At 44.8% G+C, this 20586-nt stretch overlaps 1 protein-coding gene across 2 annotated transcripts in view; it reads right to left on the bottom strand.

Moving 5' to 3' along the window:
- PRDM6 (PR/SET domain 6) overlaps window positions 1–18291 on the bottom strand; it is a 98845-nt gene extending 80554 nt beyond the window's left edge. Inside the window, exons 1-3 of one of the 2 annotated variants that reach the window (XM_079145666.1) lie at window positions 17890–18291; window positions 16793–17414; window positions 7592–7899 (exon numbers count right to left, since the gene is read on the bottom strand). In XM_079145666.1, coding sequence (XP_079001792.1) covers window positions 7592–7899; window positions 16793–17399 — 915 coding nt within the window. In that variant the 5' untranslated portion in view covers window positions 17400–17414; window positions 17890–18291. The other variant, XM_079145667.1, reaches the window with a different exon arrangement.
- Between the last annotated feature and the right edge of the window lie 2295 nt (window positions 18292–20586).

Here is a 20586-nt window from a genome sequence, read left to right as displayed (position 1 = left end):
TCACTTAACATGGGTCCCTTCTGAAGACAAGTAAAACTTCTTAATTGTAAGCTTCTTTGGAAGTCAGCTTGACCTTGAGTCCAAGAACAGCAGGGTGGGGGAATAGTGACCTGGTTTAGTGACCAGTAGCTATAGATACCAGAGAATGTGCTTGTTGTCAATGATCATTGCTGAAATCTGTCTATACCACACTGGAACAATCAATTTTGTAAATGATTGCAATAATCAAGGAAATTGCCTAATTTATAAATCCTTGCATACAGCATTTTAATGGATTCCTCCATTTTAATGCTGATGCCTTCAGAGCTAAATGAATTGTTGTCTAGGCTGTCATTACACAAAATGATAAAAACATTCCGTCTGGTGGAGAAAACACATCTCATGGATATTCAGGCCTTCAACCCATAATCATTCATTAGTGACTTCCATGAGAGTTTCACACTGCTGAGTTTCAGAAGGAGCAAAAGAGTGGGCATGTTTGGCCTGAATCTCTGTGGAAATTCCTGTTGTAGCTTTGCAATTTGAACAAATCACCTTGCAATGAACTTTAATGCATTGGATACCTCACCTAGTTCTGACAGCCCCATATCATAAAAGGAGAGTTTTCCCCTCTCCTTTTTGTCTAATGCTGTGCCATTTTTTACCACCAAGCCTCAGAGTCAGCACGCTCAGCCACTCTGAACCACCAGATCATGAATCACACCAACGTGGATGATGCTGATGTGCTAAAGCAAACGTGTGATGTCCCAATCCTTGTGCTCTTGCTACCAGGTAAATCTACAGAGTCCACCTGGAAACCCAGGCTGCACACTTAGCTCTTTCCCTAAGCCCGCCACACGTAGATTGCTCTTCTCACTTAAACCTTGGCCAATTGATTCCAGCCAATAGTGTGCTGTCAGTACTTTACTTACTGCTCAATCTCACTAACCTGACATTTATGGTGCACTGATTGGCCTCTGTCAGTGGTACTGGTTGTAAATTCACTTTGAAAAGCTTTGTGTTAACAGCCTTCAACCAGGCTCCAAGAAGAGTACGAACAGGCAGCCTGACAATTGCTCGACCTCCTGCCCTTATTACAGTGAGTAAATCAGGGTTTGAGCCATTAGGCTGGAGCCTGGGGCCTACACAAAAAGGATTGACATGACTAAAGGTCAACCTCTGTCACACATGTGTAACAATTTGGATAATGGAATTCTGTAACTTATCTGAGCGAGGTGGCAAATGCTTACAAGGAAAAGTATATTCTGCTTTGGCTTCTCCTGCTTTTATGCTGAATACTTACAGCAGAGTCTGTATTTCCTGTGTAAATACACAAGCAACATTTGAACTCATGAAGTCTTGGAGTACATATGAGAAGAGGGAGGAAGAGGGAGAGAGAGAGAGAGAGAATGAATGAATATGAATGAATGCAGGTTCATAGTCCTTCTATACACAGCTGCCTTTAAAACAGCAAAACATTTTCTCCACTTTACCAGTGTATCGCATCCATCCCCTGAAGAGAGGACTCTGATATTGTGGGCAGGGATCTGCAGTTAATAATAGGTAATTTTTCATATTCAATAAAAACAATGTTTAATCCTTAAAATTGTACTAAAACTATAAATGATTCTGAGGTAACAATAGATTTTCTCAAATAATTAAAGCTTCCTTGGGTTGGAGGTATGGCTTAGTGATCTGGTGCTTCCCTTTCACAAGACCCTAGTTTTGGGCAAAAATTGGTTAATTAGCATTAACATTGAAAACAGTTTTGTGGGGGTTTCATTGTTGTTTATTTTTAGAAAACGGCCTTCATTTTCACAATGAAATAAGGCTACCCACAGTTTTCTAGGGACCAACCACCACAACCACATTTCCAAAAGATCACTTGCTGCCATACAGTGATCAGGTTAGGGCAGATTTCATCTATCCAGTAACTTCCAAGATTCTGATTTTACTTTCTACCTCCTACTTTTAAGGCAATCGGAAAAATTTAAAAATTACATGATGGAATAAAATATGCAGTTAAGAACCAAGAAATTCTTGTGAATTATTTCCTTCACAGAGACAAAATGCTACAAAGTTTTAAAAAGCAAATTGTAAACAATGAGAAAATAGTCCTATGGATATAGCACACACCAGTTGTTATAAACTATTGCAATGAATGCACTATAGTGTCACACGCAGGTTTGGAGGAAACCTCACTAATGTGGGAATTTCCAAATGGCTGCTACAGTTTTTTCTTCCAAAGCAGACTCAATTTGAAACTCAAAAAACCAAAGGTGGCACTGTGTGTGCAGCATGATATATAAACCAAAAGGATCAGGACTTTAAATGAACCTTTTCAAAGGCAACTTAAAGTACCAACTTTTGATTTTTAACACAATGCTGGAAACCATTCCAAGAGGCAGCAGATGGTTTTACAGTTTCTGTAAAACTACAAAATGCTCACCCTCTATCAAATGGGCAGCACTATAAAAGACATCTTCAAATCAAATGAGGCAAAGCCAGAGAGAGACACCAGCTGTTACTCTGGCATAATTTAAAACATTATGATGGTTATTTTTAAGGAGAAATTATTTGAACTTCACAAAATTGACATATTCAAAACCAAGATGACAGTATATTAAATGACAAATTGCTGAGAAACATAATTTTTACTTCAATATAACTATGACAGTCACATAATTCTATCCCTTGGTGTTTCAGTAAATCGGGTCAAAATGAGCCGAAGTCTATAAAGCAAAATGTGGCATATATAATTACAATACTATCACTGGAACAATTTTTAAATGATTTTAATTTAATTTAAAATGATTAATTTGAAATTTTTTTCAATATCTAAACATATACAAGCGGGTACAGTACTGTATATATGTAATTGGGTCATTTATAAAAACATACATAACACATTTAAAAACATGAAATCAATTCATTTCCTTCCAGTGCCAATTACTTATGATGGTTTTGAAATACAAACATTTAGCGATGTGTAATATATTTTTAATATTGGTTTTCATTAATATATATTGACCTAAGCTACATGGTAATGATGAAAAATTTGCTTAAAAGCAAAACTCTTATTAAATCTACAATATTATGGCATGAAATCAAACCACAAAAAGGCCTATATTATGTTATCCTCCTTGATTTTCTAAGGAAAAATAGTGAAGGTTTCCACATAGTAGAAATGAAAATGACACACTCAAATTTACTCAGGCAAAGAGAAGACAGGTCCTGTAAAATTCAATCCCTTTCTACTACATTGACTGTAATCCTAACAAGTCACTACATTATCTCAATTAGAAAAAATTTTTTAGGTTGAAAACAAGTACAATTCATTTTGTCACTGTTGCTCAAGTTTCTTGTTAAATCAGACTTTGAGTTGAAAGGTCTGAGTAATTGTAGCCTATCTTAAATTGCAACTTTATTTTAAACTTCTGTATTTTATTCCAGTAGAATTCTAAGTATATACTGTGTACATTCCTAAGGTCTAGTCATATTAAATTCTGATGTTAAGCAGAAAGGGGAAACCATGTGCAACTAGATTAATTTATCTCAAGGGGAAAGGGGCACATTAATAATTGAGATAATGTTTTCATAAATGTTGGATTAAAATGTGCCTCTTCACTTCTTTATTAGAAAACACATTAGGAGAAAATTATTTCACTCTCATCTATAAGGCCTAATTACTGAGAAAGATTCTATTTTCTTAGAAAAACATTCAGAAATACTTCCCCCCCCCCAAAAAAAAAAAAGAAATACTTTCCCCCAATACTTCCAAATAAGTAGAAATGTATCATGCATTAAAGACTCATTGGAATAAATGTACATAAGCAAGGTAGTTGTTTAATGCCCTCTGCAATGTTTTTGTTTTAAAGTATATGAATTTACTATTTTTAAAGACACATTAAAATTTTGATTCTAAAGTAAACTGGTCAAAAAATAACTAATACAGCTTTTAGTTTGCTGATCTTCTTAAACTACAAAAAATTACCTTTGGATGATTGCTTTAAAAAGAAAAGGAAGGTGGAAAGGAAAGAGGAGGAGAAGAAAAAGAAAATTTCTTGGAATTTCCCATAAACACCTGAAAGATTCAAAACATATTGAATAGAATGATATTTAACTTTCTTTAAATTTCTGTATTTTTAAAAAGTTGGATTATACACACAAGAAATTAACTAAAAAATGATAGCAGGCTTACAAACCAATCAAACCCTTTGTGTCTAATATATATATTAAATATTAAAAAGTCATTTTTCTACAAAGGGAATAGAGTTTTTAGTGATTAAACAAAGGGAGTAACTAAGGTGAATCTGATTGTTTCTGTAATAAGCCTTCACATGTAATAATAAAGTACAACCACACTAAAAACAATGAACTGTAAACTGAAACAAAAATCCATCATCTACTTGGAAACAGTGACAGGAAAAGATTAGCAATCCATTTATTGTACTGAAATAAAGATAAGTAACCCTGGTAAGCTCTATCAGGACCTGAGTATTGAACTCTAAATATAAAGGTATTTCTTCATCAGCAAAAGACTTGAAAAAATGTGAGGCACAGAAATGATTACAGTTATGAAATAGTCACCGTTCGACTGATTTTAATGTTTTAAAAATCTGTTTTATGTCAACCTGATATTCTGGAAGAATATATTTTAAAATAGATAATTATTATATGAGTCATTAAACACTATAGCCAAATATTTCCTACAGTATATTTCAGTTATCGATTCTTTGTACTATAAATAACATATAATGATTAAAAATTTTTCATAATAGCTGGACATGGCCTGTAATCCCATCTACCTGGGAGGCTGAGACAGGAGGATAGAAAGTTCAAGGCCAGCCTCAGCAACTTAGCAAGAACTTGCCTCTCAAAATAAAGAATAAGAAAAGGTCGAAGATGTAGCTTAGTGGTAGAGTGCCTGCCTAGAATGTGCAAGGCCCTGGATTCAAAGCCCAGAAGTTAATTTTTTCATGACATAATTTAGGTTTAAAAGGAAATTTAAGGAATGAGCCAACAGTTAGAATCTTCTGTCATAAAATGTACCTTAAAATATTCATGTGTCATAAATCATGATGCTTAAAATTAAAAATGAATTTGTACTTCATATCTTAAAAAGTAATTATGCTAATAAAAATCTGAAATATATTTTTAAAAGTGTTGTATCTTACAAAAAGACATTGGCACTACATAACCTGGCCCCAGTTAATTGCGTTTTTTTAATGAAGTCCCAGAAGACATTTTACATAGCTGAAGTCTTAATAGTCCTTCAATTCCCCCAAAGTATATTATTCTAACTACTGTACAAATGATAAAAATAAATACATTAATTACGTCCCAAATTTAGGGTAGGGGCCTTTATATTATTCAGGCATATATCAAGTCCTTCTTATAACACAAAACCAACTCTATATGTCCTCCTGATGCACTCAGCTCACCCCAAACAATAGGTAAGACTTATTTTATATCTACAGAAGCCTCAAGAAAGAGAAGAAAGTGGACTAAATTCCTCAGTCTGTACTATAATAGAAGTTTAACTTTATCAGGTACAAGTAAGGGTATCAAAGAAAGGTCCCAATGTTTTTAGTATTAATATATACTATTACATTTTATATCATAGTGGCCCCCTGTCAATATTCCAATCATTCAAAGTCTTCTAGAAAAAAAGATTAACTATGGGATCTTTTTATTCACATTTCTGGTTTTGTTCTCTGCAGCCTAAAAATGGGCATCTGAGGGCAATATACTTTTGCTCAGTTTAACATTTTCAGATAGAACAAATCCGTAGCACTGAACAACTACTTTATGACCTCCCCAGAAAAGTATTGGCAGACCCTTAATTCTAGGATACTACTGTTCCTATTAACACCACTGGAACCTGAAAAGTGCTTGAAAGTGTTTTATAAACTTTAAACCACATTGGAGGTTATAGCTAAGTAGTCATAAACAAACAAACAAAAACCAACCAGAAAATGATTCAAAACCAGATGCTTTGATTATGTCCCAGTGTTCAGTTTTCCTATGCCAAAGCTCTAACTTCTAAACTACCCAAGGGTATCTATGTACCAAGCCATTTTCTCCTGCCCTGTTTTATAAATTAGTTTCTTAAAAACAAACAAATAACAACAATAAAAAAAAAAAAAGCCCCATTTGGTGACATAAATATGCCCATCTCCATCTCCCCCACCTAAGGAATCCTTTCCTGAAAGATGGAAAGGGTATAATTGTTTTCCAGCAACAGTTTAGGAGTGAAGTGCAAGGGGGAGCTGGGTGCAAGGCTCTGGGGAATAAATATGGGGAAGGTTGCCCATGGGCTGCCATATCCTCACATTGGGCTCATACACTCCGTTCCTTCTCCATCCAAGGGAGCTTTGCAAACACAGGCCTCAACACCCCAATCCCAATAGTCATGTGAAGTTTCTGTACACCAGGATTGTTTTTTTCATAACATTATCTCCAGGATGCTGTATCTCTAGGACCTGATACAGTACTGGCCAGAGTGGGGGCTCAGCAAACATTTGAGTGGATTATTGAGTCCCATGAGTTTTATTTAGTGACTGTGAGGCGTCTCACAGTAAAAGTGATCATGTTGACAAGTCACTGAGCCAAGTGTTGCAGAAATATCCTATTACTGGAACTCTGAGGCCCATGTCAATTTGGCACTTGGTAATTAAGAAGCTTTCTTTTCTGACTGTTTCTACTTCGTTATTTCACCTGGCTACAGTCAGATTTCCATATTAATTAATGTTATGATTTACAGCATCTTTTATTTCATTAATAACTTTACATAAGTGAAAGTGGCTAAAATCAGTTGGCGATTTCCAAATGATAATTGTCTATCTATTCAGGAGTGGACCTCAATAATCAACCAGTAAGCCCGGGGAGAATCTTAGTTTAACGTTTTTCAGGTAAGTTATTTTTAAATAATAGCATCAGGTATTGGGTTCTTTTTAAAAAGTGCTCAAATCCCCCCATATTTTGATTTTCCTTTTTTTTTTTTTTTTGAAAATTGTAAAATTTCACTTTCTCAGAAAAGAAGTGAAATTTGTCATTTTTAAATTTACAACTATACAAAGTGCTGGGGCACTTTGAAAGTTTTGAAAGATTTTGGTCTCTCATTCAGCATACACAAAGAGAAAATAAACCTGACTTAATCCACCTCCCCTCCTCTTTATGTTGATGTTTCTTCCTGCCCTGGGCCCAGAAACAATGAAAGAGCTTAAATGGGACATAAAAGTCACCCCAAAGCCCAATGCCTCTGCTCCATCTCCTCAGCTGTTTTCTTTTTCTCAAGATTCAGAGACACCAATGGTCAAATCCATCCCAGCTGGAACAGAAGCAGGTTAAGGTGGCTCTGTTTACAGAAACAAGTAGACCTTGGGGGATAATTTGACATTGTGCCAGACCCTGCTCTGCTAGCCTCCTTACCAAAGGTGCTTCAAACTTCAGATCAGGTATTTTGTACAGATCAGGGAAATCTATTATCCACTACCCTCTTGGAGCCAAGGGAGGCTCTTCTGAGGTTGCCACCCGCTAAGGACCAGGCTCTGTGCTGGCCCAGGTTCCCGATCGGTGGTAAGGTGCTCAGAAGTGGGCCGCCACTTACCTCCCAGAGATGCTGCGTGTTCCTCACCGCGCCCGCCTGCACCTTCTCCGGGGGCAGGAGCACGCCCTGGAAGGGCCCAATCCAGGTACCCTGCTGTATCCTCTGCGCCGCGCAGATGCCATACGCCAGGCCCGGCACGGTGCTGGTGCACAAGCACACTTCCCGTGGCAGGTCCCGAAGCCACTCAGGCAGCTCCGGTGGAGGTGCGGCGGCCGCGGCGCTGCTGGTGCCCACGAGCCGGCGCAGCGAGTGCAGCGGGCCGTGCATGGGGCATTCGCCGTTGCGGTTGTCCGCGCACATATCGCAACCTGCGGGAGACACGCGGGAGAGAAGAAAGAAGAGGATTAACCTGGTATCTGGGGCGGCTATCAGCTGATAATAGCATCTGCGACCGCCAGGGTCAGCCACCTGTGGGGGAGGTGACGCCATGGGGACGCCGAAGCCACTAGGAGTGGGCGAGACTAGTCCGAGTCACTGCCTTAGAATTCCAGCACCCAAATCTGCCTGGTTGGGACCCTGGGTTCCCCCAAACGCCTTCCGGGCTGGATGCAGATAACATCTTCGCGCTCTGCACAGAACCCAATGTCCAAGGCCTCTCCTCGCGATTTCGACCTCTCGGCATTTCTCCCTCAGTCTCTCTGACTCTCCCCTTCTCTCTCTCACCCGAGCTAGGTCCAGAGGATTCTCTCTATCCGGTGTTTCAAGAAGTGTTTACCGTCGTACCCGCCACCCAAAGTCCGTGTTTTGTCCAATCTGATATCTCAGAGATTCTACGTTGGTCTTCTGAGATTTGTTTTTCCTCTTTTTACAATTTGAGGACACCTTTTAAAATCACCAAGGCAGGTGGGCAACAAACACCGCGACTTCACAAACGCCTGCACTCCAGGGCAGAGCCCGCCTGGGCCAGGTTGAAGCTCAGGTCCCAGCCCCTGGTGGCTATGTGAACCTGGGCACTAGTCTCTGACTTCCCTGCGATGGCCCACTCCAGGGATTCCAGTCAGGAAGGGACGAGTGAGGACTGGGGGACGTGTCTGGGGAGTTAGGTGTGTCTGTGCTTGCGCACAAGATCTTTCCAGAAGCCGAAATGGAGTAAATTTAATAATGATCATAGTAATAGTTCAATGGAGAGGGCCCAACTCCTGACCCCTACGACTGATCCTGAGGCGAAATGCGGTTATCTTTTGCTGTAAAGTGAATGAAACTGTTGCTGAAGCTGTTCCTCCGACTTTCGCCGGAACAACCAGAGCGCAAGGGGACCTCCACCCTTCAGCGGGCTGGTCAAGAGCACCCAGTGTCCCTCTACTAGAGCTAGGTGGGAAGGGGCCAGGCAGCCCGGGGGAAGGCAGGGAAAGCGACCGCGCTGTCGGATCGCAGTGCCCTCCGGGTTATTAATGGGCCTGACGGAGCCGCGGTGTCTGCGCCCCGGCGCGGCAGGCCTGCCCAGAGGAGGCAGCCTCGGCGCCCGCCGGCGCGACCGAGTCTCCCAGGCCCAGCCTCCCTGGGGAGCCTAGGCGTCCTCATGCAACGCAGTCTGGACTGGTAGAGATGGTGCGAGGCAGGCACCAACAGATGTACTGGTGCTGGGACAGCGGCTCTCAAGGCCTCAGGGCACCTGCGCTGGGCCTTTGTCACAGGTAAGCCTGATGGATCACCTGGGTGTGTCACTGTGCTGAAACATTCTAAGAACTTATAATAAAATGTATTGATGAGAAAATTCTCAAGAAGGAACAGGGAATCACAATCCAGTATGGTGAGCAAATCTGCCACTAACCATTCATAGCAGGCTAGGATTGACTATGTAAGCATCCTATCTCTGTGGAGAGGACTCCAACCAGCTGTTCTTCCCCCTCCACTCTTCCCCAGATAGCCCAAGGAATGAGGGAATACTCTGAATGCAACTTCTTGGAGGTATCCCCAGGCCTCTCAGGTGAGAAGCAACCACCTGTTTCAGCAGGCAGTAAAGTTTCTGAGCCTCCCTTAACACAAAGGTTTCCCTTTGTCAGTGACACAGCTAATGTTAAAACTGTTAAAGCTACACTTCTGAACCAAGGGCCCAGACAGAAGTGGACAAACACTTATCCATATATCAGCTCCTCCAAAACACAAATACTTCACCCATCCTCTCAAATTTTTGATAGTGAAAATAAAATTTTAACAATGTGGGAATGGAAAAAAAAAAAAGGCAATAAATACTCACTACTACTGAGTGCCTCCTATGTTTCATGCATCTATCTTGAGCCACACTACCACTATAGTATCTAAGTACCATGATTCCCATTTTGCAGATGAGTCAAATGAGGCATCACCAGAACTGCAAGTTGACCAAGGACTAAGAAGTTAGAAGGTGCCAGAAAAGATTCCCAGTTGGGTCTACCTGACTCCAAAGACTTCAAACCAGAGATTCAAGAAGACTAATGAAAGTTAGGAGAATTTTATAGCCCAAATTGTGACTCAATCAATGGAATTGAAATATTTCACTGAAGTAACTATTTGGGGGGTGGGTCACAAAACTGCTGTAGCATGGTTAAGTTACATAGATTTCTCTCTTTCCCACACTTTCAGATATGGGGAAACTAAAGTAAAATGATGAATAGGAAAGTAAATAGCTAATGTTCATAATTTTGAATGTTAGTGTCTGACTTTGGAGATGGCCTTTCAGCACCTAGCAAAATTAGTTTAAAACAAATGACAATAAGCAAAGGCAATATGCCCATGAAAATAAATATAAATCACCCCCAGAGAGTTGCTTAACTGTTTTTGTTTTTGTTCCTGGTTGACTCAATGAAGCAAAGGGCGAGAAGAAAATCATACCCCTAATAGTCTTTACAAGAGATTCTATCAACTTCCAACATCTCCACATGTAAAGTTGTATCAATTAAATCAGTAATAAAATAAGGAGCAATGAACTCCAGCCACTACCTCCACCACAGACAAGAAGCACACTTCTAATAATATTTGTAAGGAATGACAATAAAACTAAAGTTAAGTTCTTTTTCCAAGAAGTCCTCTAAAGCCCCCTCTTCAACTTAAGTCTCATGAAAAAAACTTAATAGTAGCATTTTGTAGAATACTGAAAACCCCAGGCTCCCCCAATACCTAAAAGACCACTTGTACATTGTCCACTGTAAAGTACTGTTCCAATCCATTTTAATGAAGCCACCTAACATGAGTTTTGATTTGTAAACCACTTTGAGTTTTATCAAAATATTCTGCCAGAAAAGTTGAAGTGCCATCAACTATGTTGTATTCTAATGTTTTTAATACACAAGATCTATCTAAAAACATTTTACTTCTTATTTCTTAGAATCCCAGAGGAGCTTGATGAAGTTAAACTAAGTAACTTACTTCTCAGGGTTGATAACTATGTCACAAGTTGACAAATATTTTAGTGTTTTCTAGCCAGTCAGCCATAAACACCTACATGAAAAGATTTGACAGAGAAGAAGGTTAGATCCCCAAACTACTTATAAGTTTATCTACAACATAATATATTATATTTCACCATTATAAATATGCACTTATACACATAGATACACATTCACATTACACACAGCATTTCAATCCAAGCAATACATAATACAAGTCCAGTTGCATTCATAAGGAGAAGGCAAATAAATATTCCCACTTTCAAAATCAGAGATGGAGTTTTTGGACAGGTTCATGATTATTATTCATAAAAATTTCAATATGTATGTAATTTTCATATTCTCCAAGAGCCTTTGAAACCTCGTTTTATTTAGCATTAGGGAGTATAAATGACCATGGTCCCTTTTCCATCTTAATCTGTCTATGGGTCCCTGATTCAGGAAAGGGTCCATCATTAGGTTGCAGACTTGTTCACCTACTGACTTCAGAAGGCCTGACCAAGTCAAGTGGAGAACAGACTTTCACTCTTCCTTTTATATCCTTATTGTGTGGGTTTTTTTTTTTTTAACAAGTATATTTACTTTTTATCATTATCATTTTAAATGAATCTATATTAAGGTAAAGAGGGCCAAGCAGGCCATGATTTTCTTCTCTGGAATTTCATTTCTCCTTCTAGGAAAGGGGAAACATAAAACATAAAACGCTCAGGACTTTTGGTGTATGGAGAGGCCCAAAGGTACGTGTGGGCATAGGCAAAACCAGGGAGCGCCCGCCACGCCAAACCTCTCTTAAAGCCTCTCTAATGCCTCTGCCAGATTTTACTGCGCTCTGGTAGGGGAACCAAGGAGCGGAGAGATGAAAAGCCTGCTTTCCCGCCTGGGCGGGGGTACACGCTCGGGCCGTAAATCCTCCCGGACCGCTGAGGTTGCAGCCCTCCGCCGGTCCAGCTGAGCCCTAGGGGCCAACGCCCATCGATCTGCGCCCGGCGGATGCGACCCCGGGAGTGCCGCCTGCTGGCAGAGCCGCGTGCACCCAAGGAGGTGGTGGGGATGACTAACCGAACTAGCAACCGTGGGCAGAGAGATCAAGGCAGCTGGGAACCTTAGCACCAGGGTTGACGCTCCCCAGGCTTCAGACCACACTGCCCTGCCCCTGCCTTCCCGCACTACAGGCTAGACGGAATGGAGGTAGTGCAAATGATGGGCACGGTAGGCGCCCAGGCCTCGCACCCAAATCTGCGTTTGAAGGCCTTGTCTCGCTTCTGCCCGCGATGGGTCACCAGGCGTGGCCGCTGCCACCCACATTCCGAAGGCCCAGCTGCACCCCCGAAACCCACCCTGCTCGCCTTTCCAGCGAGCAAGGGTCTTCGAAGGTCCCCGGAGCAGTTCTGGAGTCTGAGGAGGGTTAGGAAAGGGGAGGCCACAGAAGGAGGAGTCGATTGTGGTGTGTCCCAGCTGGGCGCCTTGCTAGCTAGCGGAATATTCTCTCGGGGACTCCCTCTCTACTGGAGTTTAAAGCTCCCCACCCTGTGAATTGCAGATGCGCTGGGCTTTCTTTGCCCCGCCTGTCTGCCGCCTTGGCCCTGGGACCAAGTGGGAGAAACAAAAAGGGGAGGAAAGAAAAGGGGGAAGGGAGAAAATGTGGATTTTATTTGTCTTCCGATGACTGTATTAATAAATTAAATGGGAGCGCCTGTGTGTGAGGGTGAGAGAATATTGCGCGGAGATAAACCTCGCCGGCCCCTGCCCCTGTGAGGCCGCCATATACAATGCGGAGATGATGAATAGGAGTCGCCAGAGGAGATCGAAGCGGGTCTGGGCTGGCTCACTCTCTCCTACAAAACTATAGGGCAATTAATTGTGGCTTGTCCCCTCATCCTTCATCTCCTGGTGGCACATATCGATGGAGATTACTGCTGATGGACCATTTTATCACCTTAAATAAACAGTCGCCACCTCTTCTAACCTCAATCTAATATATGACTCTATGTTCAGTTTCAGGGCGCTAGATAACGAATGATGTAAAATAGCTAAATCATGTGTGTTACGGGATGGGGCTGGGCCCGCGCACAAAAAGAGAGAAAAGGGAAAAAGAAAAATAGAACAACATAAAAGCCCACACACCGTCTCTGAGCCTCCCTCCCACCCCGGACCAAGTCTGAAATCTAAATCGCCAGCTGGTCACTGACTGCGGAGACGCTGGGCGGGAGGAGCACACAGGATGTGACTCGGTGGCACGCAGGGACTACTGGTGGGCACTGGCCACTGGGTTCGAAGCTCCCCAAAGAGGACTTGGCATTTTCCAACCCGGAGTAGTGCAAGGTCAGATAACCCTCTCCCTTCTTCATTTCTTTCCCAGATCCCGTAGCAGGTACCCTAGCAACCAGACAACGGAGTGTTAGTCCCACATTTCCTTCTCTCTCCAGCCCTTGTCCCCAAGCCATTAGCAAGTGTGAAGTTGCCAACAGTGGGGCCTCCAATCCTGTTCCTACACTCGTGCACACACCGGCTCTGTTCCCCCACTCTATCCCTTGCGCAGGAGGGTTCCAACAAATCGGAGGGGACAGAGCCCCCCCCCCCCCCAACTGGGGAAAATTAAGTGTGGCTCAACTTTACGTCTAGACACCCAAACGGTGTCTTATTTCCCGCCTCCCTATCTGATACTAGGGGAACTTCTTACAAAAGGGTATTAAAAATTAATCGGCTGTGCGGAGAGACGACCTAGGGTCCTACGTACAGACGCCAGGCACGCCCAGTGACGCTACCATCGAAGAGTAGAGACAAGGTCACGCACAACATACCAACTCCCAGAATCCAAGAAGCGACCACTCTGATGGAGCCTGACCGAAAGGGCTACAGGCAACTTAGCAGCAAATGTGGGTAGTAATACCAAACGTGGAAGAGCGAGCCCCAGCCCCCCTGCGTACTACACGACGCAGCACTTGACTTTTAGGAGAAGCAGCAGCAGCAGCTGAGCATTCAGAGTTTCAGTGGACGGTGTGGTTCAATCACAGAGTAAATTGATGCACGGAGTTAAATAACAGAAACATACTGGAGGAGCTCCCTTGGGTTAACGTGCAGTTTGAGCCATTTTAAAATCTTTTTGTGTGAAAGATCTACTAGCTCCTTCACTGTGGCATTTGCCATAGATGGCCACTAAAGTTTCAGGGCAAAACAAGTGTTACTGAGTTCTTTTCTTACAGAGAATGTTGTGTATTGCTGATCCCAGGCAAAAGTTACTCTTCTAAAGGGAAGGGAAAAATAAGGAGGCCCTTTCTTTGCCTAGTAAGAAAAAGAAAATGACGGGACACCCTTTAAAACACAAAGTGACAAAATGAAGCAATGTTGAGTGGCGACTTCACAGATTTCTGTTAGAGGGAAATGGTAAGAAATTAAAAGGGAAACTAGGAAAATCTATCTACACACGATAAATTAATAGATGCTTCTCTTCTGCCTCCACCCTGCCTCACCCCCCCCCCCCCCCCCACGTACAACAGGGGAATGAGGAGAAGCTTTTATTTTCAGTCTTTCAAGTGACCCACACATCAACTTCCCTAACCAAGAGGGGAACGTTTCTAGGTTTTGCATTTCTGATTTGTTTAAGCCCCTAGTTAAGTTAAACTCAATCACTTTTAATCTTTGTAAAAATGCATCCCATATTTTCATGAGTGCCTAAGCTTGCTTCTGCGGAGAAGTTCCTAAAATGGGAGGCCTGGTCTCCCAGCATTATTCAGAGCTACATTAGCGTTCTATTTTCTTTCTCAATGGCTCTTTAATTAGTGAGCAACTTTGGGTATAACTTTAAGAGGACAATCTAACTTCCTTTTTGTTTTTTATTTTTTCCTCCTGCACTCTGAACATTGAAGCAGTCCAACTGACTCAAAAGGAGATACCAGAAGATGAAAACGACAGGAATAATTTAAATAAAATCATAATTCATTTCCTCCAACCAGAAAAGATAGCTAGGCAATAAACTGACTCAATAGCCATATATTAATTAGTAATCTATCCTAATTCTTTCTCCGACTAGTCTACATTTTCTCTGGTGAAAATATACTAAATCTCAAACTGCATTGTAAACAATTTAGGGAGTCGGATACACAGGGCTTTGCGGTGTGCTGCTGTTGTCTTTTCCAGCACAGTTAAATTCAGAAAACTCTGCAAGCTTGATGAGGCGTTTCCAACCTACAATGGCTGTAATCCACTTAGTAGGAAGAAATGCCTTTTCTGAAGCATTTATTATTTTTCCCACATTTTAAAAGAAATGCTTTGAAAAGAACACAAGTAAGATATTCATTAGGAAATAAGTATTTTTTGAAATCCATTACAAGGATGTGATTTTATATAATGTTCTGAAACTCTGAAACATGAGTTTTCTTAACTACACAGGATATTAGAATTGAAACTCCTATTTTAAACCAGTACTTTACCCTCAGACTGTAGAAAGGAAAAAAAGTAAATACAACTGCTTTGTTGTTGTTGTTGGTAATTATTATCTCTGGTCATCACAGCAATTATCTCCAACCAAGATTAATATGTCTCAATGACTATGCTAACACCCAATGTTTTCCCATCAAACCAACGACTTTGGGAATCCTTTAAATTGCTATAATTCAAGTTATTTTGCTTTTATAACAAATTAAGAGGTTTGTGAAGTGATAGATATTCTTCAAGAAGAAACTTCTTCAAAATAGAATAAACGTAAATGCTTATGATCAACTTTTCTCATACAGAAGCCAGATGAAGGAAAGAGATGAAGAAAATAGCTGAAATGCTTGTTGATCCTTCAAAACCTATCTTGCTCTCAGTGTGATTTTCTAGTCTTCTTTAATGTTATCTCCAAAGGTCTCTGGAAGTATATTACTTATCCCAAAGCTTTAGGTGTATATATAGCATAACTTCTGAAATTACCAAGAAGAAATAGATATAAAGCAATTACATATTCATGATTTTCATTAAGAGTTTTGCTTCAAAATCTCAAAATAGAACTGTACTTGCCATAATCATTTGAAAATGTGACTATAGATACCAAGCTAGAAGATTCTTGACGTTTAAATAGGCAATTACCATTTTCTAAGAGGAAAGTAACCTTCTTTTGTTAAATTACTGTCACTCTTAACTTCAATAAATTAATAAATAAACTAACCAACATGTACAACTGTAATTTCCCTGAAGTAGGGAATTAGCGGGCATTCTTCTTTTCCTCCTTTTCTAATAAATAGTAGACCTATGAATAAATAATGCCTGTCTGCAAGGAGAGACCCATTGTCATCCAGAACCTCTACTCGAGTGAGGCCCCTCCAGCCAACACTTCCTGAAGGATTCCCGTCAACCCCGAGGCCAGAAAAGGAGCTTATGCAGTTAACTCCAGAGATGAGGTCTACAGAAGTAGAAACAAACGCGAACTTCCACGTTCCCCAGAAAAGCTGAGAGTCCCTCCTTCGTCCAGGCTAAGGCTAGGCTGGGCCAATCCCGGGCACTCCCGTTGCGCGATGCCAGTACCAGTCGGACCCAGAGCACCGTCCGACAGGAGGGCGGAGGCCTGTCTGGCCCGGTTCACCCGCAACTCCGGTCCTAAAAACTTGGGGCTGTGAAGCAGGGGATGAATTAAGGGGACAGAGAGAATACCAAGGTACCACCCGATCATCCCGTGTGATTTCCTTCCTTCTCCAATGCTAGAAAACTTTTGCTACAGTGATCTGGGAGGCGCCCGACCGCATCTTGGACCAGCACCCCCTACCCGGTGTCACCCTCATCGGACCCGCCTCTCCGACCCGCTCCGGCTCCAGCCGGCGCTGGCGCCACGGGAGAAAGCGCGAAGGCTGCGACTACGTACGGTTGTTGGGGTCGCTGGTGTGCTGGTTGAGCGGGATGATCTCCATGCGCTGCTGGCCGTACAGGTAATAGTCCAGCTCCTCGGCGCTGCAGCGGAAGCGCGGTACGCCCCGGCTATCCCCGCTGCCACCGCCACACTTGGTGGGTCCTGGGCCCGAGACAGCGCCAAGGCACAAGTCTTTTGGGGGTAGTGACTCCGTGGCCACAGCGGCAGCGGCTAGAGGCGCGAACACTGGCAGCTGCGCCACCGGCAGAGCCGAGAGACCCGCCAGCGCGGCGGCGGCGGCGGCTGCAGCGGCAGCAGCGCAGGAGGAGGCAGAAGAGGCTGAGGTGGATGAAGAAGCCGGGGTGGACGAAGCCGAGGAAAGCGAAGCCGGCCGCGGACGCAGGCTGTCCGGAGGAGGCTCGGAGCGCTCTGGCGGCGGCGGTGGTGGCGGCGGCGGCGGAGGCGGCTGCAGGGGCTGAGGCGCGCCCAGGGGACCAGCGGCACCGCTGCCTTTGAGCGGGCCGCCGCCGCCTCCGTGAGGGAAGAGTTGCTGCCAGTGCTGCAGGTAGGCTGGGTCCACTTTGAGGAAGGCCGAGCCGCCGGGATCTCCCGGCTTCAGCATGTCCGACGCCTGGAGCTGGGGGTAGAGGGCAGAGAGGAGGGCGCACGTGAGCCAGACCCCAGGCCTGGGCAAGAGGGGCGGGAGGAGGGCCTCCGGGACCCTGGAACGAGCGCCAGAGCCCCTGGATCCGCTGGCGGCAGCCGGTTTGGCGGCTCCCTGTTCCCTAACTCCGTTGGGGCTCAAAGTTTACTCCCAAGCCGTGGTGCCACGCGTGTAGCTGCACGCTCCCTACGCTGCCTCCCAGTCTTCGGTCTCAGCTCCCACCGTGCAAAGCTGGAACCCGGTGAGAGGGCGCTTCCCGGCGGAACTCGGCTGCAGGACGCAGCCCCCGCCCTCAGTCAGCGCCCTGGAGCCGACCCGAGCCGAAGTGGCGCGGCGCATGAGCCGCGTTGGCCTCAGGCGCCGGGAGGCGGGACAGCCTCGCCCCCCGCCCCCAACCTGAGACCTCCAACCTCCCTACCCTTCTAGCCCCAGAGGGACCTCACTTTACCTGAAAACTCAGATCCGCGGCGGGTGCGTGCGCGTGCGGGTCTCGGCGAGTGGACTGGATGGTGTGCGTCCCGAGTGCGCTACATGCCCCAGGCAGTGTGGGTGGAGAGCCTTAGAGATCCAGCCGCCAGGAACCCTCCCGGGATGCGAATGAGGAACTTCTAGGCCCGCTGAGGGCGCGGAAGGGCAAGCGGACCCGAGCCAGACGTAGCCGCCGTGGGCTGCTGCGCTTGGCCGCTGTCGCGTCCCGGCTCCTCGGCTCCACTCTGGCAGCCTCTTGCCTGGACACGTGGGTTTTACGACAGCACAAAATACAAGTGTGTGCGTGTGTTTGTGTGTTTATGTGTGTGTGTGTGTGTGTGTGTGAGAGAGAGAGAGAGAGAGAGAGAGAGAGAGAGAGAGAGAGAGAGAGAAAGAGAGCGGGGGAGAGACAGATGGGGGGGGGGAGAGAGAGAGAGAGAGAGAGAGAGAGAGAGAAATATGGGGGAGGAGGCGGGAGGCAGGCCAGAATGAAGGGGAGGGGAGAGGGAAGAAGGAAGTTCTAACTCGGCTGGACCCACTTACAGCCCGTGCGCCTGTCTCGCACAAATACCTCCTCTGCCCTCCCAGCCCCCACTTTTTTTGGCGTGACGTCTCCGGCTCGCCTGTTGTTTCTTTCTGTCCATATGTGTTTTCTAGGTGCCGGAGCAGTGCCTTGATCCTGAAAGCAGTGGGAATGCAGAAACCAGAATGCATCTCTGCAGACGCTCGAGTGTTCGCGCCGGAACAAGCGCGCGCCGCAGGGCGAGTAGACCCAGTCCCGGATCGAGTTTGCACTTTATCCCGGCTGGGTTTTTCCTGGAGTGCTGCTGGGTGCCAGAGTCGACTCGCCCGCCAAGCAGCCTCTACCATAAATCCTCTAGGGAGAAAAGTTGGGGGTAGGTTGCGCGCTGGAGGGAAACCCTCAGACTGCAGCTGAGCAGCCAACTTGGAGATCTGGAAGGCATAGGATCGAGGGTCTCTACAGAGCAGCTTGTCCTGGCGGGACTCCAGCCTGGCCAGGGGGCTGGGAGTCCGCTGCAATGGAGTCTGCACACCCTAGCGCTCAGTCAACTTGCTCTCGGATTGTCTTCCTGGAGGGCTCTCCCCTCTTCTTGCTGGTAGCTGGAGCCAAGTATCCAGAGCTACGTCTAGTAGCACAACTGCTCCTAGACACGAGCGAAGCTGTTTGCCTTCAGCTTCCTGGGGAGCTGCCAGAAGGTCAAGTATAGGTTTCTCTTCCCCAAACCTGGACTTGGAGGTGCAGGGTGGGAGCACAGCTCCACCCCCACGTGTCCTCTCCTAGAGCTTTGAACTCCAGTTGCCCTTCCATGCGCGGTCTAGCATCCAGGAATTAGACACTCTCCCCCAGCTTTCCCTGGCATTTGTGGTACAGGGCACAGACGGGCTGTGTGAAATTGACCCACCTAGGCCCTTTCCCCTCGCCAGAGTTCAGTCCACACCTCAAAGAGAAAAATTGGCATTTATCTTTCCTCAAACAACCAAATTTATTTAGCACTTGCCACTCGGAACAATTTATAGCCATTCTTTCCTAATTTCTGCATGTTTCTTTTTCTCTTCCCACCACTCATTTTGTTCGAGCCTGGGAAACGCGCTGTTTAGACTTTGTCCGGGTCTCACGCAGGATGCCCCGATGCTGATTGGAACAGAGTTGGACTGAAAATGTTTTGACTGGCATCGTTATGACAAGGTCATCTGTCATCTCTGGATAGATTGATAGCACCCAAGTCTAAGGCAAACACCACAAGGGAAAACCCACCGCGCTGTGGACCCCCGGGCTAACCAGGCAGTCTTCATAGACTTTAAGACAACTCTTTCGGGAGGAGAAGAAGTTCCAGGCCCACTTTAAATTAATAGGCTCGAAGAATGGCTGCTGGGCCACGAGAGAAAGAGAAAACACTCTTTCTCACTTTCTCCCAGTTCATTGCTGAAAAACCAGGACGTTTCTCTGTTCGCTGCGAGAGGCAGAAAGCTCTGAAGATGGAAGTCCCAACGCAGAGGCAGGACCCCGCCGCCCACCTTCTTGTTTCTTCCCCAAACAGGCTATTTCCAAGCTCTTGGCTGCAGGACTTCAAGTCCCAAAGAATTCTTCCCCACGTCCTCTCCCGCCAAAAAGGCTCAGGATTTTGAGATGCTAGTTACTACAACAGCTTCGGAGGCCTCACGACCACTCTCTAGGAAGTTGTTGTTGTTGGGGGTGGGTGGTGGTGGTGTGATGTGGTGTGTGTTCTCATCGTAGTAAGATTAGTTGACCTGTTCATGAGAGCGTTGAACGTGCCAGCGCGGTAGGCGCTTCACGTACTTTTAGTCCGCCTAGCAGCCTTGCGAGGAAGGCATTATCATTAACCCCCTATTACAAATGGGGACCATGGAGATTCAGAAAGGCCAGGTAGGTTGCCTGAGGTCGTGCCACTAATGAGTGACGGAGGCAGATTCAAATACGGGTCAGTGAGGGTGCCAAGTGCGTTCTGCTCACCCTCCTCAAATCTCTAGCCACTCCATCGGAAATGATGACAGAGGGAGGGTTCCGTAGGAAATGTTTGACTTGCTTCGGGTCAGGGAACAGGCAGAGAAGTTAGCGAAGGTTCCCTATCACTACGCCTATGAATGGAGTACCTGACCTGTCAGATTGGCGCTCCATGCTCGGCTCTGCCCAGCC

Source organism: Sciurus vulgaris (assembly GCF_902686455.1).
Source record: "Sciurus vulgaris genome assembly, chromosome: 6".
Classification (NCBI taxonomy): domain Eukaryota; kingdom Metazoa; phylum Chordata; class Mammalia; order Rodentia; family Sciuridae; genus Sciurus; species Sciurus vulgaris.
The sequence above is the reverse complement of the archived record's forward strand: the minus strand, read 5'-3'. Positions and strand labels throughout refer to the sequence as shown.